Here is a 23,791-nt window from a genome sequence, read left to right on the forward strand (position 1 = left end):
GGGCAAGCAGGGTGGGCAGTTGTCTGCTGCATTGCATGTGTCGTTGGCACGTCAATGCGTTTTGATTGTAAAACCGGGTTGCCGGCCGCTGCCGACGCTCTCGCCTCTGTAACGCACCAAGACATAGGCATATATTTATTTGAATATTTCGGTTGCTTTACTCTGTTGCGCTGCTCTCGTGAAACCGCTGCCGTTGTTGTGGGTGGCTGGCGGCCCTCCTGGTGCCTCAATCCGCCGTAACGTCCTACACATACATAATCGCATAAATTATAGACGTCTTCTATAAATGTAGTGTAGATTGGCCGTCGAGTTCGACCGCGATAATGACTTGCGGCTGGATTCTCCGCGCAGCGTTCAATCCAGGCAGCAACGACCTACACGCAACAATCGCGGGGGTCATTGCTTTGCGTCAACGGCTCTGACGTATTTGCGGTACCAGGTGTGCCGCTGGTAACCGCGGCGGGAAGGAGGTTTTCAGCCGCGAACAATCCACAGGCCCTGGCAGGCACGTATTACAGTTGCGGTATCCACGATGTTGCGGTACGATACCACCGTGTCTACCGAGGTCACCGGCCTATCGTTCGAGCTTCTGTCGGCGGACACCATCCGGCAGCTTTCTGTGTCGGAGATTAACAACGCCGTTCGGCATGGTACCGAATGTGCCGAGAGCTCGTGCATCCACGACTCGTCCCTCGGGCCAAGCGACATCTGCCACATCTGCTCGACGTGTAACGAGATGTCGGCTTGCGACGGCCATATGGGCCACATCAACTTCCCCATCCCGATGTACCATCCGCTGCTGCTGCCGAGGCTGTCGAAGCTGCTCAAGGCCATGTGCCTCTACTGCCGCCGGCTGAAGATGACGCAGCACCGGGTGGTGAAGTTCATCAAGATGTTCGACCTGATGCAAGCGGGGCTGATATCGGACATGCTTTTGTTCGACGACCTCTGCCCAGACAGCAGCAAGAGCAAGGTGGACCTTACCCGGATGAAGCGTTCGGGCAACACCGCGGACAACCAGCTGGCGGAATCCGCCGACGGCAACACAGCGTCTGAAGGCGCTGCAGGTGAAACGAACCTAAAGCAAAAATACATCCGTGGAATCATGAACAAGCTACGCGCCCACAAGAGGTGCGAGTCCTTGATCCGGGACACGTCGGCACCCGACGTGGACGCTAAACGCAAAGCCACCGAAGTTTCGCAGGAAGATGCTGACGAAGCCGTTGATATCAGTGAATTCGGGTCAAGCCTCGATCATAAGGCGCCGTCGAAGAAGGCCAAGTCCATCGTCGCCCTTCCCAACACCGGCAACGGTGGCAAATCGCGCCACTTCGACGTCACCATCTGGAACGATCTGCGCAACCGTTTCGTGGCCGAGGCAGGCAGCGTTGTGCAGTGCCCGCATTGCGAGAGGCGCGACATGTTCTACATCAGGCCCTCTACTGACATGAGCTGCATCGACGTCTCCTGGCCACAGGATATTGAAGGCCCTCCGATCATGGACCACCTGACCAGCTACAACTTCGACTTCGAGAATGACGCGAGTGATGCCGCCACGGCTTCGCAGGATTCCGTGACGGCCGGGAGGCAAGGTGTCGACCTGCCCGTGATGAACCGCCTGAGCGCGACCGGCCGTTCCGTGCGCCAGTTGCAGCTGCAGGCATTCCACATTGTGCCTTATATGAGGGAGCTCTTTAAGCAAAACCACGTGGTGCTGGGGCATGTGTTCCCGCAGTCACGCAAGCTCGGTTGGCGGATGTTCATGATGTTTTGCATGGGTGTGTCCGCGAACAGGTTCAGGCCTGTGCTGGTGACGGCTGACCGACAGCTTGCGCTACATGCACGTTCGCAGGCGCTGCTCGACATCTTAGTGGCCAAGCAGGTGCTGTGTCTGCTTCTCAAAATCGAGAACGACGCCAACCTGACTCGTTTCATGACCGATGCGGACTTCGTGGTGGGCTTGTTGGGAAACCTGGACAGTCGCCAGCTGCAGAGCTTCCGCGAATTCGTGGCGGACTGCGGCTCGGACTTCAACAGTGCCGTGCTCGGCAGCATACACGCGTTGCAGCGAAAGGTCTCCGCGTACGCTGACAGCAGCAAGGTCAGCAATACCATGAACGCCAAGGTGGCACAGCGGCCTGGGATCAAGCAGAGCCTGGAGCACAAGGAGGGTGCAGTCCGGCAGAACATGTTGGGAAAGCGTGTCAACTACGCAGCGCGTACAGTTATTGCCCCCGACTGCTTTTTGGACTCTAACCAGATGGGCATTCCGCTGTTGTTCGCCACGGAGTTGACGATTCCGGAAAACGTCACTTCGTACAACGTCCATCTACTTCGAAGGCTGTTGGTGAACGGCCCTAAGGTCTACCCAGGAGCCAACTTCTACCGCGACGAACACGGGAAGCTGTATAACCTAGGCGCGTTGTCGTTCAACGAGCGCAAGGCCAAGGCCAAGCTGCTGTTGACCGACAACTCCGACGGCAGGCTGCCACGTGTGGTCTATCGGCACGTGCTGGACGGCGATGTGGTGTTGATGAACCGCCAGCCCACGCTCCACAAGCCTGGAATCATGGCGCACTTCGTGAAGGTGCTGACGAACGAAAAGATTTTCCGGCTGAACTACGTCAACTGCAACACCTACAATGCGGATTTTGACGGTGACGAAATGAACTTGCACCTTCCACAGGACCCGCTTGCGCAATCGGAGGCACAGTTGATTGCCAACGCCGACTGCCAGTTCACCGTCCCAAAGGACGGCCAGCCAATCAGGGGCCTCATACAGGACCACTGTCTGGGTGGAGCTTACCTGACATGCAGGGACACGTTCCTCACCCGCGACCAGTACTTCAACTTGGTGTATGTGGCCGTGCAAGCCTTTTTCAAGTGGCATCGAACGATATACATCAAACCCGAGGAAGGGCGCAAACACGCTCGTGATGGCCTGAAGATCGACGTCCACCTCCACCAGGTGACCCGTCGTCTGAAGGTGTTGAGCGACCCGTACGCGCGCCGCTGTGCCAACAGCAACGCCGAAATCCACATCGAGGAGCCGGCGATCATGTTCCCGCAACGTTTGTGGACTGGTAAGCAGGTCATCACCAGCCTGCTGAAGACTCTGGTTGACGGTATCGCCAGGGGTCTGCACCGCACGGACTTGAACTTTTTGCAGAAGTACAGAGGCATCAATTTGGTATCGAAGTCCAAAACGCCGGGTGATGCCTGGGGCGGGGTATTCGACGGCAACAGGGAGGAAAGCACTATCATAATCCGCCAATCCGAGCTTTTACAAGGTGTTTTGGATAAGTCCCAGTTCGGTGCTACACCCTATGGATTGACGCATCTGGTTTACGAACTACTTGGCCCGCGTGCTTCCGGGTGCCTTTTGAACGCGTTCTCGTATCTGTTTACGTCGTTCCTGCAGATGTACGGCGCCACGTGCAGCCCCATGGACTTCATATTGACGAGGGATGCGGAGAATCACCGTTCCCGTATCCTGCGCCGCATCAAGCATTGCGGCATCCACCTGCAAGAATTGTTCATCTCAGCCATATCGAACAAAACCGGCAACGGGGAGGATTCCAAGACCAAAAGCGAATCGAAGGATGATTCCTCCGTATCAGAGGCGCTGTCAATCTTCAAGCAAATGACGGCCGAGCTCCAGGAATTCCCGTTGCTGCAGTCTAAATTGCAAAGCATGCCGCACGAATCACCCGATGACATATCTGCTGTTCTAATGACCGTTATGGATTATTTGACGAATCAGAAAATTAAAGCGGAGCACCAGCACAAGCTCGCGGGCATCCTGTCCAACACCATTGAAGCGCTGTGCAGCTTGCAAGACTTACGTGGGTTCATCCTTGGGAAGCTACCTGGCATCGCTGAAGGCAAAGGTAAGCCTGTGCCGCCCAATGACGATAAGGTGATTAAACATTTCCCATCCTGGCACAAGCCGTACGATGGAGACAGTGGCATCTCCAGGGCGTCCGACGACAGGCAGTACAGGCTTGCCGACTTTAACGAGACCTGCTCGTCAATGTACAGGCTGATCAACGAGCAGTTCAAGGGCAACGAGCACGACTTCTACCGCATGTTCGACCGCTTTTTCCAGGGTAACATCACCGGCGCATCCAACGAGGCAAGCTCTGTTGTTGATCGTACCCTTCTCAAGTTCCCACGCAACGGTTTCGCCGGCATGGTGTCCACTGGTGCCAAGGGTAGCAAAGTCAACTTCAGCATGATTTGCAGTCTGCTGGCGCAGCAGACACTGGAGGGCAGGCGTGTGCCCGTTATGCCCTCGGTGAGGACGCTTCCGTCGTTTGCATTCGGCGACCTCGGTTCCCGCGCCGGTGGTTTCATCACGGACAGGTTCTTGACCGGCCTGCGACCGCAGGAGTATTTCTTCCACTGCATGTCTGGGCGTGAAGGTTTGGTCGACACCTGTGTCAAGACCGCCAAGTCCGGTTACTTGCAGAGGTGCATTCTGAAATCGATGGAGGATGTCATCTGCTGCTACGATTCGACTGTGCGCAGCGCGGACGGCACCATCATCCAATTCGCCTACGGTGAGGACGGCATCGACGTGCAGAAGTCTGCGTACATAGACCGGCCGGACGACATTATCAACAATGCTCCATTGATCAAGGTCGACCAGCATGATGAACCGCCGTTGAAGTTTGAAAAACTCATTAAAAGCTTCATGGACAGCAAATACACGGCTCCGGAAACCCACGCTACTCTATACCAGCACTACAAGCGCTCCCATTGCGAGCCCGGCGAAGCGGTGGGCTGTGTGGCAGGGCAGTCTATTGGTGAGCCCGCCACCCAGATGACGCTGAACACCTTCCATCTTGCCGGTCACGGCGCCACCAACGTTACTTTGGGTATACCTCGTCTGGTTGAGATTCTGCAAACCACGGGTAACGCCTCCACTCCGTATTTCTCAGCTCCTCTGTTGGGCGACACCGACGAGGAAATGGCCCAAAATGCGCAGCTGGCCATAAACTCGCTGCGAACAGTGCCACTGACCGACGTCATCCATTCGGTGGCTGTTGAAGAAGGGGTGTACGTGGACGCCAACGGCACGAAGTTCTACGAATACGAGGCCAGCGTCCAGTTTGAAAACCTGGCAACCTTCCAGCGCGCCGTGGAATCGATCCGCGCATTCGACATTTTACGTATTACAGCGCATTGCCTATTGAACGGGTTCCTTAAAAAGGTAACGGGTCTAATGATCGTTACGATGGACAGCAATGTGCCGTACGAGATAACGGAAAACACGGATTACTTGCATGACTGCTGGCGGAGGCTGGTGCTCCAGGAGCAGGCGCACAAGAAGGACAAGCTGTCGGAACGCATAAGAAAGATGGCTCTGAACACAGGAGGGTCAAGCAGCGCTGGTCTCGGTGGCTCATCTGCGCGCATGGCTATGTACGCTGGAGAGGGGGTAGAAATTGTTGGTTCCAGCAAGAAACGTGGTGACGATGACGACAAAGACGGAGTTGGGGAGTCACAGGATGACGACGCTAACGAGGATGTGGCAACCGCAGCAGCGGATACCGCCGAGGACGACTCAGATCAGGAGAAGACCAGCGACCACGAAGACTCCGATCCCGAATCTCAGGATGAAGCCGAAGATGGCCCGAATGCCGACGAGGAATCCGTCAGTTCAGACGACGACGATGAATCGCAAACGTTGCTTGCCGATGTTGGAGATGCTGAAGTGAGCAGCAACACTACCGCGTCACGCGATTCGGAAGTGGACACCCCAAAGGCGTCGAAGAGCAACGCACGCTCTAAAGGTTTCGCCAGCTCGAAGCCGGCGGAACTGCGTAGCGATGCGTCGGCAGGTGGGGAATCATACCGCGGTTTCGAGAGCGATATCAAGGTGGGCAAGCAGAGCATCACCTCCCTGAATGCCAAGGTGTTCCAGTTCGCCAAATCGCTGCGCTACTGCCAAGACACTGGTAGGATGGTGCTGAAGTTCGGGTGGCCGTTCAGCAAGTGTCCGTACCACCTGAATTTGCTGCCCCTGCTGCAGCAGGAAATATCTGCGCAGATTCTGAGGAACACGCCGGGGGTGAGGCAGGCCCGTGTGGTATGCAACACCCAGAACGGCCGTGAGGTCTACAACTTGCACTGCGACGGCAACAATCTACAGCGCTTATTCTTATTAAAAGACAACCTGGTTGACTTCAACCGCATCCAGGTCAACGACATCGGTACTGTGTTGCGCTACTACGGGGTGGAGGCTGCCCGCGCCTGTATCGTGTCCGAGCTCCAGAAGGTGTTCTCAGTGTACGGTATCAATGTGGACTACCGCCACCTGTCGCTGATTGCCGACTTCATGACTAACAAGGGCGACATCCGCACCTTCAACCGTTACGGCATGGCGCGTCACTGTTCGCCGCTTCTGCAGATGTCATTCGAGTCGACCATGAAGTTCATCATGGACGCCTGCGAGCGCGGAGGGTACGACAACCTCGGAACTCCTGCGGGATCTATTATTGCCGGACGTCCGATTATGCTTGGCGGCGGGTTATGCAAGGTGCTCCCGAGGATCGACCTGCGGTCGCGTGCCGATTCTGTATCGCACTCACTGTCCAGCGCGTACGACTACCAAATGTCCGCTTCTCGCCGTTTGGGGGTAAACTCGTTCGTCCTAGAGTGATATGAATGGACAGATTCATGGTGCTCCTGTATATGAGGCGCAAGCATCCTCCTGGCTCCACGAATACATCGTATGACAACATGGGTAACTAATCATGATGCAGCACTGCATCACATCAAACTGTGCATCATCCGCATACAAGTGACGTGAATCAAACTCAAGGCTAATTTGACGCATGACATTCGTTATGAACTTTGTAACGATCAACATTAGTTTTTTGCAGTCATTCGGTTTATGTTCGTGTGTGCAGCTGTAATTACGTTGCTCTTACTAAGGCAGCCATCGTAATTACACCTCTATTATGCACTGGCACAAACCGTTGTGTTACACCGTGAATGCAAACCAAGTCAATCATTACACTCGCTTGATGCTACAAGCACAACGATAAGACACGAACACTAGGACACCTCCCGGGACGTGTAAGTTACTGGAGGTTTTTGCTTCCAAGTCCGGAGTAAGTCGTAGTGTACCCGGTCCACTCGTATACCACTTTGGGTAGCATGTAAGCCCTTGACTTTGTCTTGTAGAGGATAAAAGCGAAGGCGAGTAATATCGCGAAGATTAGAGCTCCGATGATGCACCAAAATATTAGCGCAGCTTGTGGATTCTTGTAATTCAAACAAAACTCACAATTACATTTCGTGGTCTCACACCGATCACAACTTGTATCCGTGCATTTATGTTTTTTTCTTTCAGTGGAGTGAGTTTTACACGTCTCGCAATTCAGGCTCTTACATTTCTGACAACACCAGTGACAGCAAGTACACTGTGCGCCTTCGCATTTACCTTTCCCTGACGGCTCACAGTTACACTTCGATGACATCTTTCCTCCCCTCACTTGACAATATACCCTGCTCAAGACTTGACAATCTAGTTGGGTACTAGAAATGTAACAATTATGATATTTAAAGCACTCTTATATGTTCGGTGCGTGGGAATTGCTGTCGTTACCGAAAATATAATGGTAATGCGTCAAGGGCTGCATGGTAAACGGGTTGAGCATGGATCAACCACACAGTCTACTCCAGCTAATATACAAATGTCGTTCAACTCACACTACATATAGTGCCATTTTTGTTTTGTTAAATCTTAAAAGCGAAGCTTCCTTTGCGTTACATTGTCTGCTCCACGCGAGATGGATTTGACCGGAAATTCTTAATTAAAGAAGTACGCATTATAACTATCTTATATACAGCATTTGGTAAACCATAAATACGTGAAGTAGTTGCGAATTATCATGGATAACACGGCGAAGGATGCTTTGGTGGTCTCTATGAGCTGGGGATTAAATGTCACGCCGAATGTTGACATTCATTTCCGGTTACAAAAATTTCTCTTCAAGCAATTGAGTACTTGTTATCTACAACTGCATGCTGATATAATTTCGTAATCTACATTAGTAACTAGCGCGTTGCGACATTTTCGGATTGGCCTTTAGTTCCTTTGCATCACATCACCAACTACGTGGAGCTGCTGCAATCAACAGAGACCAGATGAACTATGAAACCAGAAGATGTATGATGACACTGACCAAACAACCGTTTTTTAGGTTTGGGAGGCATTTGGAACATTGGTCTCAGTCGCCCCATCTAAAATTCCCTTAGTTGCGATGCGGCGGTCGAAGGTAGCAGCTAGTTAATACGCAGCTGCAAAAGAATCGCCCTTTTACATTCAGACGTATTGAGAATGTATATACGTAGGCCCTCTTCAGCATCGTTATACGTCTCTGTCACCTACCAATCCGTGTTTCACCAGTATCGTAGCGGTAGCAATGCTTAAAATAAGTCTTAATCGAAGTTATGATGTCGGACATTCACAGGCATGTATCAGCTGGAACATTGGTCTAGCCAGCAAATCTAACTCGCACTGCTTAACTGACCCTCAGTTTGGTGAATAACGCAACTATGCCTGCGTTACCGCCAAGATGCTTGCTCACTACAGCTAGTATGTTGCATATTATTGCGACATCACAGCTACATAGGCGATAACGCACGATAGCAATGATACATTTGGGTATAATCGAGTAACCCTAATCGTTAACAATAATTTTAGGGTATAACAGTTTGCTTTTAAGCCCCTATAATTGCTCATCCGCTGCCAGCGACATGAAAAGGGCATTGATTCACAATAACGGTCTAAAACATACAGAGGACACCCCCTTAATATTGAATCAGATGCGTTACTCCGCCGACTGAATAGATGATGTATGTTAGTGGGAACAATGGTAGAGATGATACTTTAGGACCGCTAAAACCATTTGATTACGGTATTCCCAACGACCACTACTTTAAACATTTATTAAACCAAACGAAGCTTGTTTGTTGAATTATTTGTTGCATATTCGACTGCAATTCCTCGTATCACTGGCGTTGATTTTTATAGATGGGCAGTTGAATGAAGAACAGATTGATTTTTAGTAACAAATACATGAATATATGCGATCAACCTGCTGAAGGTGAACAGTTTAGAAATACTAGATGGTTTTTAACGATATCTTAATAAATATGTGAAACGGAAGCATTGCCATCGCTTGCAAATGATACGTCTCAGCGTAATATTTTAACATGAGCACTGTTGGTAAGGCATTTTGGATATCGGGACGTCATGATTACGCATATGTGTAGCCGCAAAACGATTGTAATGTACACAGCTTTGAGCAGTGCAGCTGCAACAACCGCTCATTACATGAAGCATACTACAACATCATACCCGCGTCGCACATATGAAAGAGTGGAGTTGTCCATCTAAGGTAGAACTCTTATACCCTAACTATAAGCATTTTTCAAATGTAATAGCATTTTCAAAATGTGTTGTGCAAGCGCAATGTCGAAACATTCTCAATCGCAAAAAGAAGCACAGTTAACACGCATTATCATGAAATTTTAAGCTGTTATATTTTAAAGTAAAGAATGTCCTTAAATCAAATGTAGTCATTAAATTTGCTGGTACCAAAGGCAACACATATTAAGGATACGACTTATGCATTGCCCATGCTTTGTTCATCGCCATTCAGCGTTTCGGATTTAATTGATGGCGGAAATGACGGAAGAGGAAAAGTGTGAGTGTTGCAAGGACCGAGACTCTTGTGACGGTAAAAATTGTATCTGCTGTTCCAGGTGTTGTCCAAAATGTAGGAAAGGTGGATGCGGCAAATGTAAAGCTACAAGTTTAAACTGTTCGTCATGTCTCACTATCTATTGCCTTACGGCCATCTTCACAGTCCTCATTATCCTTGAAGTTTACGGTATTTCAAGGGCTTTCCGGAGCTGCTTTAGGAAGTGTAAGAATAACTAGATTGTCAGGGATTCAAGGCAACTCATGTCTCATTTAGCCTATAATCCCATCCATTACGCATAGCGTTGTCGTAGCTACGTCACACTTCAATATTAATGTAGTAGCTATTTGTTGTTATGATACTCGTAAACTGCCCTACATGCGCAGCTGTCGCAGACCAGTAGTAGGTACAATGTAGCAACACCGATTTTTGCAATCACCAGACTGTACGTAGGATTTGTGTACACTACTGTAATGCGGACGTCAGTTTAGTACATCTTTAATTCGTTGGGGTTTGTTTACAAAAGGTTAAGACTCGTATATGTCCTCTGTAATGTCAGTTGATCTGGACACCGACGCCAAGAAGGCATCGATTCTTTGTTTCAGCTCTTCCTGGGGCACAAGCTGCGCCTTGGTGAGCGGTTGTCTGCTGAATGGATCGGTGGCCTCGGACATGAGGTGCCTTTCGATGTTCTTCCGATCCATCACAATGCCGCTGGTCGGCAGCAGCACCGGGTCCTCCATGATGTCCATCATGATAGGGTCCAGGAATTCGTCGGGCATTTCCGCATTCATCGCATTCTCGTAGAGAGTGTTGTTTGCCTTAGCGTACTGGCAAAGTTTCTGCGACATGTTGAAGAACGCGTGCCTGTCTTTCGATACCAGCAGCATTTCTCTCGTGATGATTTTGAACGCCCGTTCGAAGTTGGAGGGCTTGAAGTAGCGCCCCTCTGACACAACAGCCTTCATGAACGGTTCGGAATTCTGTGGGTTCTCGCCGCCGTAGAGTGCAACATAGCACTTAACCACGCTGGTGAGCCAATTCTTGGGCTGGAAGTTGTACTGCATCATGTTTTTCACTTTGAGGTTAATGCAGCCTTTTCCTGCAAGGTTATCCAGGCAGCAGCCAAGGCATGAAGCAACCTGCGGCAGTAGGACCGATGTGCCCGTAATTTCGGTGGGGAACTCCCTGCATAGTATGTAGAGCAGGGTGGTGATCTGAGATCCGTATTCCACAAAATTGCTGGTGCGGTCCTGGAGTTCATTAAATGGCATATTCTTCAGCTGATTAGGGTCAATGGCGCCGTCCTGCAACGACGGATCGAGTGATTGGTCGTCGTCTTGTTCGCGTTGGGGCTGCTGAGGTTCCCTCTGCTCCTGCCGCGGTTGAGCAGATTGCCCACTGCTTGTGGACGGTTCGTTTTGCTCGGTACGCTCCTGAGGTTCATCCGTGATTCCAGCAAGTTCACGGCGTCTTATCTCTGAGAGGAACGTGACCACCTCCTCGAAAATGAACGTGGTGTCGCTGAGCAGCAGGTGCATGAACTGCACGAAATTTTCCTTATTGGCAATGATGTGCGCGACGAAGCTTTTCTTGTACACTTCGATGCCGAAAAGTTTGGTAAGCGTATGGATAACGTTGAGCCTGCATGATATCCTAGAGTTGTAGTCCGACCTTTGCGATGCTATAAAAATGTTTGTTAGGGCGTCCACCAGGTGCTGTTTAGCCCCGGGTGAATTGCCGAACTTTTCAACCCCCATAGACTTGCAGAGGTTGAGTATAATGGACGAAACCGTGTCGCACTTGAGGGTGAGGTTTTTGATGTATGACTGATCAGCCTTCATGATGAAAATGCAGGCCGCCATGACTAATTCGAAATCCATAAATTCCAGCAAATCCGTATCTTGCGGTTTGACGTGCGAAGCGTAGAGTCTCACGATGGAGATGTGCTTAATAACGTCCAGAATAATGTCGATGAAGTCAACCGGCAGCACAATGAATTTCGCCGGCACTTCGTTAGGAGACCCGAGTTTACCGGAGGCAAAGCTGTAGACCATTTGCACACATAGCGAGGTCCCCTTCAAGTTTGAAGGGGTCGTCGATGCCTTTTCCCACATCTCTGACAATGCGCACTTTATGAAGAACTGGAGGCTGATGTTGATGTAGTGCCACAAGGCCTCCAGGAACTTGCCGTGCTGCATTACGCATCTCCACATATATAAGTGTGACACCACATCCTGAAGGGATTCATCGTTCATGGGGTCGGCAGAGTTTTGCGCCACCTCCATGGTGAAAATTAATATCTTGAGGAACTCCTGAAGACAGGGCTGATACAACATTCCGAGTCCATGCAAAGTTGCCCAAAAGATCTGCGTGATAAACTTAGCATTATACGACTCCGTTATGTCGAAATGCTGCTTTTCCAGCGCTTCCATGAGTTGCGTTTCGTCACCCATGCCAGCGCTGCTGGACGAGAGGAACCCGATCATGGTATCGAGCGTTGCGCGCATTTCACTCATTTCGCGAATCCTCGATTCATCAATGTTATTTTCCGAACTCCCCGATATTGTTGTCTTTTTCTTTGCGTAGAACCCAATTTGGCAGAAGTTGGGGTCTATGCTGTCGACCTTTTGCTCCGTGATTCCTTCGGCCAGCACCAATAAGAGCCACATCACATTCAGAGAGGCACCAAATGTCGAGTCTGCCATTACAATCCTCCTCCTCTTGAATGTGTCATCAAGGGTGATGGGAGGTTGCTCGACATGCGTTATTCGGGAGAGGTGTCTCTTTGTCGCGTTATACGCCACCAACTGTCCAATGATAGCCATGAAATCAGTTCTAGTCTTGAAATCAGTTCTTAGAATCGCTTTTAAAAGATTAGAAACCATGTGGATGTATGTTTCATGATCCTCCCTGAGGTGGGCGAATGACGTTCTGATCGAGGCCATGTCCCTTTTTCCGCGGAAGTTGAGTTCTCTGATGTTCTTTGCGTTTTTACATGTAGGAGCATTTGGAGACGTCATTTTAGCCGTTTCAAGCGCTTCCTCATTCATAGGGGAGGCAGAGAGGATGCGCCCCAACAGAGTGGCGATCTCCCTCTGGATCCCTGAAGACCTCCATGTGATACCTGCAGTATCTTCCTTCAGCAACCACATTACGACGAGAGAAGCGCCTAATTTGCTGCCGCATATGTTGGTGAGCGCACTTAGCTCGGTGACTGGTTTCTCGCCAATGGGCCTGCCGACTGCATCGCTCCTCATCTTCGAGAAAAAGGAATACATTTCCCCGAGAGCTGCAGTTTCGTCATTTTGCCACATCTCGTCCAGCATTTGTTGCATGTACGTGGCATTTTTCGCCTCCACCATAACCTCATTGATCATTTTGCACCTGGTTGTCTGATCGGCCACATCTAGTGGCTCTTTTTTCAGATCCTGCTTGGCAACGAAGTCTTCCAAGTTGAAGAACATCGGACACACCATCAACAGCGCCGAGTTCGTTATGATGACACGGTTAATTGTGGCCAGCAGCTCCCTGAGTTGAGCTTGCACTCCTGGCAACAGCTTGCCATCACCGCTAAGTTCCGGTAGTCCGAAGGGGTCCTTGTTGGCTTCTACCTGGCCTTTAACTTGCGTACACCTCACGAAGGCATCACACAGCATCGTGAGCGGGTTTTTCTTATGCAATATGCAGGCAAAGACAGCCGACCTTGCGACATCGTCAATGGATTCAGCATCCAGCGTGACGTCCTCCGTGGAAGCCACGCCCGTTATACGGGTGTAGAATTGTCCTACGTATAGCCGTTCGTTCCCCTGACCGGCATCTTTTTGTGCTGCCGGCGTACGCTCGGATTTTTTCAGGGCAATCCTAAAGACGTGTTTCGTCACGTGATCTACGACCCGCGGAGAGCCCATTTTGATCGATTGCAGGTTGGTTGTAATTAGGGAAAGGGTTGTAATCCGCGTCCCTGGCGCGGTTGTTAGTGTGTGGACTGCGTGACGTTACGCTGGCAGGAACCTGATTCCACAGCATCGCCCTCCGCGACGCTGCTTCCAGAGGTGTTTACGAGCAAACAGAGGCACTAACACTGCACATAGGCCCAAATATTAAAGTTCGTTCTAGTTTCACTAATATGTGAATACATGTATACATAGTTACGAGTGGGTCCTCACTCCTGGGCCTCTGCGCCATCAGTCTCGAGGGACTTCACTCCCTTGTACTCCTCGAGGTACAGGGCAAGGAAGTTCTCCTTCCAGCTGAGGATTAGCTCCCAGTTGTGCATAAACTGGCGCCAGCTGAGGAATACCTCGCCATCGTTTGTAAGTTCGTTGATCACCTCGACTCTGTACTCCCATAACGCAATCATCGTGACGATCATGTCAACTCCCCTCGCAGCAGTAGCTTCTTCCCTTAGCTGTTTGTCTTGCTTGGTGAACTTCGCGAGTTTTTCGGCATCTGCGCTTGCCTCTCTCCACAGCGTGATCTGGGCGTCGGTAAGGGCAGCCTGCCAATCATGGTCGCCGATCTTTGCCATCTTCATTGGCGACAGCATCGAAACGTTGTCACCGACCACCTTGAGCTTTTTGGTGACTGCTGATCCGTAGTGTGTCATTTCGGCGTCCCATTTCTCGCACATGCTCTCCAAGTAGACCATGATAGCATCGGCGCTCTGATAGGCGTAGACCTTGAGTCCACAGTCCAGGCACCACTTGACACGCCGTATCCTCTTGATCTTTTCCACATCCTCGTCATCCTTGTTCTTCAAGTCGGTGGTCTCCTGCACCCAGTTCTCCACGAAGGCGTACTCGAGGTCGTTGCAGAGCCACTTGTACTGCTCCAGGACAGCTTCCATCGCCTTCTTTTCATAGCCTACCAATGTCAAATCCTCTTCTTCTTCCTCGTCATCTGACTTGTTGCCGCTTTCGGATTCGCCACCGTCAATGGCACTCCGGACAACCTTTTCAACAGCGGGACTGCCTTTCGCCTTTTTGTCAACATCACTATCATTGTTCGCTTCATCTTCGGCGTTTACAACGCTGTCTTCTTCTTCAGTTTGTGGCTCAAGAGCATTTTTCTGAGTACCTTTCTTGCTGCGTTTTACTGCTTTAGTTATGGCATCACCAGTCTTCTTGTCGCTTCCGACATCGTCTGACTGTTTTTCTTCAATCACGCTGCTCACATCGTCATCTTCACCAAGCTGATCAAGCGAAGGTAAGCCGATGCTACTGGAAACCATACCACCGTTGTCACTGATAGCTCTGCTCTCATCGTTGGCATCCCCATCTGCGTTCTCAACCTCATCTACCACTTCCGTAGAAGATTCCTCGGGTTTGGTTGAAAATACTCTCACGTTGTCTTCATATATGCTGTCGAATGATGGCGATTCCATCCAACGCTGTAATGGGACCATGGCAGCTAACTTAGGTGGGCTGGAATATTCCATTTCCTGAGTGAATTGCTTCAACAAATCCTCATTAGACAACGCAGTATTTATACCGTATGTTATTGGATCTACCGACTTTTCGTAGAAGGGCTTGATTAGATTGAAGTTGGATGAAAGATCTAAGCCATATTTAACGTCTAACGCAGCAAAGGCAATTGCCACGATCAGTTTAGCAGTTCCAAAAATTAGAATGATAAAGAAGAGAGCGCCCACGTAGCTGTTCCTCTTCAAGTCAATCTCCTTGAAGTGGAATGGCAAAGCTGTTGGCTGCACTTTCATGTGGCAACACTCGGGATGGTCTGGATATGTGTTTTGGGGAGCCGGAGTTACAGGCTTTGGTGAAGGAACCTCTGGTTTTTTCGGAGTCTTTTCCTTCTCCCTTTTCTTTTCTTCAGATGCCTTTTGTGCTGTTTTGCAACATGCACAGAGCCCATTGTCATCCTTAGTATTCTCACCACAGGCTACCCTAGTAATTGACTTTAAGGTAGATTTTGGGCAAGCGTACTTTAAAGAATCAGCGTCTTCTTCAACTTCCAAAATGTCATCCTCGTCTTCTGTTTTTTTAGCGCCTGCCTCTGTTTTAGCTTCCGAATCTTCCGTTTTTTCTTTTTCTTCCTTTTCCTTTTTTTGGGATTCCTTTTCCTGTTTTTGTTTCTCCTTTTCTTTTCTTTTCTTTTCCTCCTTTTCCCTTTTTTTTTGGTCGCTTTTTTTCTTCTTTTCTTCACCAAGTTTTTTATGCTCGTCATCATTATTACAGCGGCCATTAAACACAAGACAACCTATAGGGTCGAATTTGCCAGGATATGGCTGCTGCATTAAGTGGAAGTTGTTGTTGGGCGCCTTAAGTCTCATCATCACCTTTAGTCCATAGTGACAACAAGAATAGCAGCACATAGATGACAGCTTGAATTCTCTGCCATCCGACTCGCACTCTACATCTTCTTGCCTTGGAGTGGGCTCTGTGTTTTTCGAATCACAGCACGACGATTCCCTAACAACAAATTCTGATGACGATGTTGTCACGATGGATACATTTTTACCCTCACATAGACAGATTTCGTGTAGCGGTTTCTTAATAGGTTTCTCATCGGTTTCCTCATCGGATTCCTCATCTTTATTTCCCTCATCGCTTCCCTCACTGGTGATTTGGGATACTGTTTCTTCCGGTTGTTCGGATGTCTCAGTTACTTTTCCGTCTTGTCCAGCAGCACATGATGCTGTAGCAGGTTGCTGGGGTTCACCCTGTTGCATAGGCTGTGTTGCTTCACTACCCGCAGCCTCTTTCTCTTCATGTTTCTTCTCTTTCTCTTTCAATGCCTTTTGACACTCTTCGTCCTCCTTATACATATTGGCATTTGGTAGCGGTATGTTGCATTCCTCTTTGCAAATGCACTCTACTTTAACGCACTCCATGAGAAGGTTCATGTCACAATATCCACATAAGGATACTTTGCAATTCCTTAGAAGATATATTTCACATTCATCCAGTTTAGTTTGTTCTTGGTTTGTCCGCATATAGCATGGGATTTTGCAGACCTCATCGGGGTTGTGCCTGTAGAGCCAGCATAATAGACATTGGCCAGGAAGCCAAAGTCGGTACATTTCCTCGGTGTTTGGAGGTATATATATCTTAACCTTCTTGGAACCCTCAACGTCACACGTTTTCGTGCCGCAATTCTCGTCACAAAACTGTTCGCTGCATAGGCACTCTGAACTTTCGTCATCACGGCAACACAATTGTGGCAATTTTGTCTTCTCTTCTTGATTTGTGCACCTCAGGTTGACAGCCAGCTCGAAGAAGTGGATGAACGTGGAGACGGTGAGGAAGCTCCCGAATGAGGCGTTAACGCAAGTCAGTACGCACATGGCCTCCAGGGGCATGCGTAGGCTCATCCTGTAACTGTGCACGTAGTACGTCAGGAATGACCCCAGAGCAGCATGAACCACGTATACAAGTCCCAAACCGACAGCTTTAAACCATGAGCGCTTGCAAGTAACAGCCACAATAACACCCATTAGGTTGCCTACGTGCTCGGCCCTGTCGATGTGGCCCATTTTGAAAACGGATAGGTCCCAGTTGGCTGCTGCGATATATGGTGTGAATATCGAACAGCTGAGGCACATGGCCAGGAAAATAAGCCAAACCACCGTGAGATCAGATTTTTCGAAAATATAACGTACACCCGCAACCGGGCTAACGTAATGCGGGGTGACCTCCTTAAGGGCAAGTTGAACATCCCTCTCGTGTAAAGTGCCACTCAACCACTCCATCATCACGCCGCTTTTTATCAGTTCGAAAGCCTTGTCAAACTGCTCGAAGTGCGTTTCCTGCGCCCCCGACGATAGGAACGACATGGCAGCGCAGTTCATGACCAGCCTGAGGATCAGATACGCCAACACAATGTTGCGATATTTTCCCAACTCCCCGTGCTTCCACGTCCAATACTTCACCAGCTCGAGGACGCCGTAGGTGGTGGCGAACGAAAGCATGGAGCCAAGCATGAGTCCACGCGAACCCGAGTGGTGGTAGGAGGCGAAGACAACGGCGTTCACCAACGCCAGTCCGGTGATGTACGCCCAGATGACGATCACGAAGTGGAACGAGATGGACTCGAACCACTGCATGAAGAAACCAACGGCTGCGGAGACCAGGAAGAATATGTTGATCCGCAGGCAGTACATAAGGCTGGGTGCGGCGGGCGTCTTGACCAGTGACGCCGCGAGCGTGGAGACCCACATCGTCATCTGGTACGCGAAAATCCAGTACGACTCGTCACCGAGCGTGTCGAAGCACAGCAGCCGGATGAAGTCGCCGCTCATGAAGGCGGCGAACCCCGCCATGGCCATGGCAAAGAAGTTGCTGACCACGTACACGCGGTCCTTACGCAAATACGACATTGTTCCGATACGAGAATGACTTCGCTCAATGCGATACAGGAAGCGGCCGCTCTGCGGCTCGTTCAACAAACAGTTCCGAAATGTAGCTGCGTTATAGCTTTACAAAAGGTTGCACACAGCCGATTACCAAAGCACGGCTTGCGATCACAACCAACAGGCGACTGTATCCCTCCCTATGTACGCTCTGACTGTTCTTCCGACGCTGCTGTGACCCTAGCTGGAGCAGCTTAGACGTACACGACAACCAACGTTGGTAGTCCCCGCGACTGCCAGCAGGCGGTCCGAAGAGCTACCGTATATTACAAACAAGACATGTGTCAGCACAGGATGGCGCGTGGTAGGACGCCGACCGCGGGACGCCGGGATTATGGTGTCTGTAGATCGCCCCCCTGAGAAGACTATTTCAGGCGCTGCGGACGAGTCAACAAGCAGCAGTGTGGCTATCCGTGGACGGCCGTCGCACCTTTCGCATTTTCCCAGGCTGATCCGCGTGCCATGGCGACGATAGAGAGCAGCGCGTGCTACCTGCCGCTCGCGCTGGTGGACAAGTGCCTGGGCACGAAGGTGTGGATCATCATGAAGCACGAGAAGGAGATCACGGGCGTGCTGCGCGGATTCGACGACTACATGAACATGGTTCGTTGTGAGCCGGCGCCGTTGACCTGTGGCAGGTGATGGAGGACGTGACGGAGTACACCTTCACCGACTCGGGCATCCAGACGACCGAGCTCAAGGACGCGCTAATAAACGGCAACAACATCGCAATGATCGTCCCCGGTGGACGCCCCTCCTGAGCCGCTGCGCCGTCGTCTGCGGCCCTGTGTTCAGCCGTTTCCGTGGCGAATGTCTGCGGATATTTGGCCGCTCGGTCCAACCCATTGCCTCAATACAGTTTGTATCGCATTGTTATCTAGTGGAGTGCGCACCCGGCTTCGTGGCGGAGCGGACAGCATCGCATTGTGGCCTCTATGGTTATTCTCGTACACCCCTATTGCAGCGGAGCCTGCGGAGCGGGACACAGGAGCTACACAATTTCCGTATGCTACAATCTATATTACTGTGCTTTCGTGAATGTTTTGCTCTACGCTGTTGATGTGCACGGATTCCCGGGCACCGCCCTAGGAGCAGCTGGGAACCCAGCACTGCTGGATATTGTTCCTCGCGGACGCTACGTTTGAAAAATATTGGCGATCCAGTCCGTCACTCGGAGTCGTCTCCCATGTCCGTGAGCTCGGCCTCCGTAACGTCGCCGTCCTCCGCCGCTACCGGCTCCTCGTTGTCCGTGATGAACCCGTCAGTGAGCTCGCCTTCCGCGGCCACGTCCCCGAGCTCGACATCGGTCGATGCCGTGTTCGTGCGATCGACATTAGCTTCCTCCAAGGCAGCTTTTCTGGGACTTCGGCGCGTCGCGCGCTCTGGTTTCGCTGCAACGGCAGTCGCCGCCGTCTTGCGTTTGGCCTTCGGACTTTCGGGTGCGACCTGGGCAGTTGCGTCGACAGAGTTCCTTTTACGTCTGCCTCTCCCTGATCGGGTACTCATGCGTGTTGTTGCGGTGGCATCTTCTTTTGCTTCGGCAACTGCTTCCGGCTGCTGAGGTACCTCCGTAACTGCTTCAGCCTTAGGCTTCCTCCCCCGTCGACCCCTTTTAGCTGGAGTGGTTTCAGCGGCAACCGTCGGTTCGATCGCTTTTGCCTCTTCCTTCACTTTATTTACCTTATCGGTCGTGTTCTCGGTCTTAACATCAGCTTCATCGGCGTTATCACTCTTGTCCTCGGTTTTGTTCTCGATCTTTACTTGCGGGGCAGGCTGCTCCGGCTTCTTGGGTGGCGGCACGTCCTTGAACTCCACTAAGCAGCTCATGACGAAAGACACCGGTTTGTAGCCCTCTGGGACGTCAATGGGCGGGTTGTTGTCGAATATCGCGCGCTTCAGGCAGGGGTCGGGGACCGTCTGCAGGTCAGTGTGGTGCGCCCAGGTGAGCAGATCGTCCTCCACGAAGTCCGGGGTCTGCGGAACGTAGCCGACGCCCTCCGTGCAACGCTCGCAGGAGATGGAGTCGTGCGTGTCAGAAACAGTGGTGTCCTTGTAGTCGAACAGGTTCCGGAGGCACTCTCCGCTGAGGGCGTCCTTCAGCTCGTTGGCGCCGTCGGTGACAAGCATGGCGCTGAGTCCGTCTTTGCAGATTTGCCGCTGCGGTCGCGTGACGGGATAACGTTGTGATGGCTCACCTGGTATATCTTCTCTTCGATGGTCCCGGTGCTGAAGAACCTGTAGATGTAGCAGGTCTTCCGCTGGCCGTCACGCCACACACGGGCCAGGGCCTGCTTATCGTTCGCGGGGTTCCAGTCGGGGTCGAACAGCACCAGCCGGTTCGCCCCGATGAGGTTGATGCCACAGCCGCCGGCCTTGGAACTCAGCAGGAACGCGAAGCTGTGCGAAGTCGGGTCGTTGAACGTGGTGACCAGTTTGTGCCGCTTCTTGATGCTGAGCGTGCCGTCCAGCCTGACGCAGGGGTAGCCGCACTGCTTGCACAGCCTCTCGAACACGTCGATCGTCTGCGTGTAGTTGCTGATGATGACGATGCGGTCGTTGGTCGTGGCCCGGATGTTGTGCAGCAGCCTGAAGAGCAGGAGCGTCTTGGCGGACAGCTCGGGGTAGCTCGAGCGGCTATTGGCGTTCCACGGGCACGTTTCGTGGATCCGCTTCAGGGTCGCGTCGGCGGCTGCGGACTTCATGGCGCTGCCGGGCTTGATGAGGCACGGGTGGTTGCAGAGCTTCATGAAGTTCAGGATGGCCCCGAGCGTCTTCGCCATCACGGGGTCGTCGCTGTTGACGATCTTCCTGCACGTGGCCGAGTTCGCGAACTCCTTGTACAGGGTCTGCTGCGTTTCGGTGAGGTTGCAGAAGACGTTCATGTTGATCTTGGGCGGCAGCACCTTGGACAGCAGCGTGTTGGTGCGCCGCAGCACGAACTGGTTGGTGATGTACGACAGCTCCGCGAGCCGCTCTGCCGCGAGGTTCTGCTGATCCTTGGTGGCGTCGGGCTCCCTGCCCAGGATGATAGGGTTGGCGTACCGCCTCCTGAACTCGCTGACGTCCCCCAGCACGTTGGGGTTGCACAGTGAAATCAGCGCGTAGAACTCGTTGAGGTCGTTTTGGATGGGCGTGCCGCTGAGCATGAGCCTCATCTTCGCCGGCAGCTTCTGTATGGCGACTGCCGTGAGGGTCTTGTCGTTCTTCAGCCGGTGCGCCTCATCGCAGATGACGAGGTCGATGGGCACCCCCTCCAGCCTGCTCATGTGCCCCCTGAAGGTCTCGTACGACGATATCAGCACGTTGGAGCGCCGGTCGTACTTGAACCCGGTGAACTTGGAGATGACCTTCTCCTTGGCGCCGTCGGCCACGGCGGTGCAGGGGCACTTGCCCTTGAGCCACTTGTTGATTTCGCTCTCCCAGTTGTTCACCAGGCTCGCGGGGCACACGATGACGCACTTGCGTGCCGCCGGCCTGCCGTTGAACCCCTGCTTGAGCAGCGTCCACATCACCGTGATGCTCTGCAGAGTTTTGCCGAGACCTGCGCGCCATGAGGCATGCAAAACGCCGCTGATACGCACCCATATCGTCGGCCAGGATACAGCCCTGCCCTTCGAACTCCTTGAGGCCCATCAGGCAGTCGAAGATGAACTGCACACCCTGGCGCTGGTGGTCACGGAGGAATCTAGACAGCATCGGGTCGACCTCGATGGTGATCTGCACTTCGGCATCCTCGGGAGACGTGTACAGCACCAGCGGATTCGGTGGCGGCAGCCCCGCATCAGGGTCCTCGCCATCCTTCTTAAATGCGCCGATTTCGGCAGCACCCGGCGCGAACGGCCTTCCGAAGCTACGGATCTTGCAGCCGAGGGTCTTCCGCTGCGACTCGGCGCTGATGCCTGCGGGGAGCGTTCGCGCGCACACACCTCAGTACATACCTGGCAAGTGTCCCTGCAGCGGGCTCTTGAACGGCTGGAATAGCGTGACCGGCCCCTCATCCACGCTGAGTAGCGAAAGCAGCGGAGCGCGGATCAGGCAGACCTGGACCGAATTTTGCCTGCAGCGAACTGACGCCGTCACACATCGCAGTAACGTACTGGTAAGACGCCGAATAGGTTGACAGCGCGTCCTCCGTCGCTTCGGCCCTGCGCGTTTGTTACGACATCGTCTACTCAGAGCGGCCGACTGAACGGCCGGCGTGAAGCTCCACTTACCCTGGCTTCCGCCGGTCGCCGAGGTTGAAGCGCATCATTTTGGCGACTGACCGCGGAGATTCCCGCTTGTGCGGCGCTCCTCCAGCGGCCAGCTAGCCAACCACACACCCGCGGCTCACATGGACACACATAACGACTGGCAATTAAGCCACGGTAGCAGTGACAGAACCACCCAGTGGCAAGTTATCGAGCATAGTCTGACTGGGCGTGGCTTTGCCGCAGTTCGTGGAGCTACCTGAAGTGTTCATGCTGAGCCTGTGTTAGCGCAATTTCGCGGTCTGAGGCGAGTTACAAAGGGCGGCCCGTTGCAATCGGCGAGGGCCGAAGATCCTGCACTCGTAAGTCCTCTCGCTGGCTGGTTTTGGAAGTGGTGGTACATGGTGATGCGATTAAAAGTTATCGTACTCCGCGTCGTCGAGGTCGCTTGTGACAGATTCATCGTCCTCCATTTCGGGCGCGGACTTCTCTTCGGTGGCCGTCGTGCTGGCGCGAGCCTTGGTCCACTCCTCCTTGCTGGCGTGCTTCTTGACGTGTTCTGCATGGGCGTCAGACCTGCAGGGTGCAGACGTCAACACCCCACCACGTACGGCACTTATACTACCGTAGCACTGCACAACGCAACAGAACCATGATGTACGTGCTTCTGTTCAGCGCTCACAAGCCGCAAAAAGGCGCCTGGTGTCAGTGACTCGGCGGCACGCCCGCAGGGCAGAGCGTTGAGCACGGGCACTCACCTCGTACTTTCTTCTCGTAGGAGGACTTGTCCGCCATGAGGAGCGCCGCGGCCTCGTTATTCAGCGGGTCGCTGGGGTTCGGGTAGGTTAGGAGCTGGGGGAGAAAGGTGTCAAACACGTTCACGAGGCCTGAGAACCTTCGCCGCGGTGACCGCGCAACTCACTGTAAATTGGCGTCCACGTTTCGTTTATGACATCCAGACACACGGAGCCGCTTGACTCGTCTACATTAGGGTGCAACATCTTGTTCAGGAAACCGATGGACGGCGAGGCGAAGGGGTAGTCGTCGGGCAGGGTGACGTGGACCTTCCAGACCCCGTCTTCGTACAGAGCTGGCGGCGCATGAGAGCGTGGCTAGCTGGACTCACTGCCTATCGGCCCGTGGAACGTGACGTTGAATTCCTGCATGCTCCCGTTGACCAGTTCCAGGTCGTACCCTGCCATGAGCCTGCCAAAGTGCTACAAATCGGCGCAGGCGCAACTTACAGCTTCGTGAAGTCATTTTGTTTGCGCACACTGGATACGGCGGCGTTCTTTTTCATGTTCGCTGGTGTATGGATCCTGCAGTCCGTTAGCGCAGTTGCACGGATCTGGGCGACTGGTACAACGCTACCCACGAAAATTCCGCATTAAAACGTGTGCAGTGCGCACATGCACGCCGAAAGTGACATACCGTGATGATATCGTCTCGGTTAACGTACGCCCGTTGAGATGTGTGGGCAGTATCGGCGCATTTAACCCCGTTTCCAG

At 52.3% G+C, this 23,791-nt stretch overlaps 6 protein-coding genes across 6 annotated transcripts; 2 read left to right on the forward strand and 4 right to left on the reverse strand.

Moving 5' to 3' along the window:
- Window positions 1-532: 532 nt before the first annotated feature.
- On the forward strand, window positions 533-6,667 carry BBBOND_0107150 (DNA directed RNA polymerase, putative; the record flags this gene model as incomplete). The annotated part of the gene is made up of 1 exon (XM_012911138.1): window positions 533-6,667. The coding sequence occupies one exon, from the start codon at window positions 533-535 to the stop codon at window positions 6,665-6,667; it is 6,135 nt and encodes a 2,044-aa protein (XP_012766592.1).
- A 3,582-nt stretch (window positions 6,668-10,249) lies between these two features.
- BBBOND_0107160 (U box domain containing protein, putative) lies at window positions 10,250-13,633 on the reverse strand (the record flags this gene model as incomplete). The annotated part of the gene is made up of 1 exon (XM_012911139.1): window positions 10,250-13,633. The coding sequence occupies one exon, from the start codon at window positions 13,631-13,633 to the stop codon at window positions 10,250-10,252; it is 3,384 nt and encodes a 1,127-aa protein (XP_012766593.1).
- A 254-nt stretch (window positions 13,634-13,887) lies between these two features.
- On the reverse strand, window positions 13,888-18,060 carry BBBOND_0107170 (hypothetical protein, conserved; the record flags this gene model as incomplete). The annotated part of the gene is made up of 1 exon (XM_012911140.1): window positions 13,888-18,060. One exon carries the CDS (start codon window positions 18,058-18,060, stop codon window positions 13,888-13,890), a length of 4,173 nt encoding a protein of 1,390 aa, XP_012766594.1.
- A 495-nt stretch (window positions 18,061-18,555) lies between these two features.
- BBBOND_0107180 (snRNP Sm-like protein, putative) lies at window positions 18,556-18,854 on the forward strand (the record flags this gene model as incomplete). Its single annotated transcript, XM_012911141.1, has 2 exons — window positions 18,556-18,696; window positions 18,732-18,854. 2 exons carry the CDS (start codon window positions 18,556-18,558, stop codon window positions 18,852-18,854), a joined length of 264 nt encoding a protein of 87 aa, XP_012766595.1.
- A 406-nt stretch (window positions 18,855-19,260) lies between these two features.
- On the reverse strand, window positions 19,261-22,345 carry BBBOND_0107190 (DNA repair and recombination protein RAD54-like , putative; the record flags this gene model as incomplete). Its single annotated transcript, XM_012911142.1, has 6 exons — window positions 19,261-20,250; window positions 20,289-21,634; window positions 21,675-21,992; window positions 22,032-22,150; window positions 22,191-22,238; window positions 22,308-22,345. The coding sequence occupies 6 exons, from the start codon at window positions 22,343-22,345 to the stop codon at window positions 19,261-19,263; spliced, it is 2,859 nt and encodes a 952-aa protein (XP_012766596.1).
- Window positions 22,346-22,696: 351 nt separating this feature from the next.
- Window positions 22,697-23,583, reverse strand: BBBOND_0107200 (ubiquitin-conjugating enzyme subunit, putative; the record flags this gene model as incomplete). Its single annotated transcript, XM_012911143.1, has 5 exons — window positions 22,697-22,842; window positions 23,042-23,170; window positions 23,206-23,373; window positions 23,410-23,489; window positions 23,528-23,583. The coding sequence occupies 5 exons, from the start codon at window positions 23,581-23,583 to the stop codon at window positions 22,697-22,699; spliced, it is 579 nt and encodes a 192-aa protein (XP_012766597.1).
- Window positions 23,584-23,791: the final 208 nt, after the last annotated feature.

This window comes from Babesia bigemina (genome assembly GCF_000981445.1).
Source record: "Babesia bigemina genome assembly Bbig001, chromosome : I".
NCBI lineage: Eukaryota > Apicomplexa > Aconoidasida > Piroplasmida > Babesiidae > Babesia > Babesia bigemina.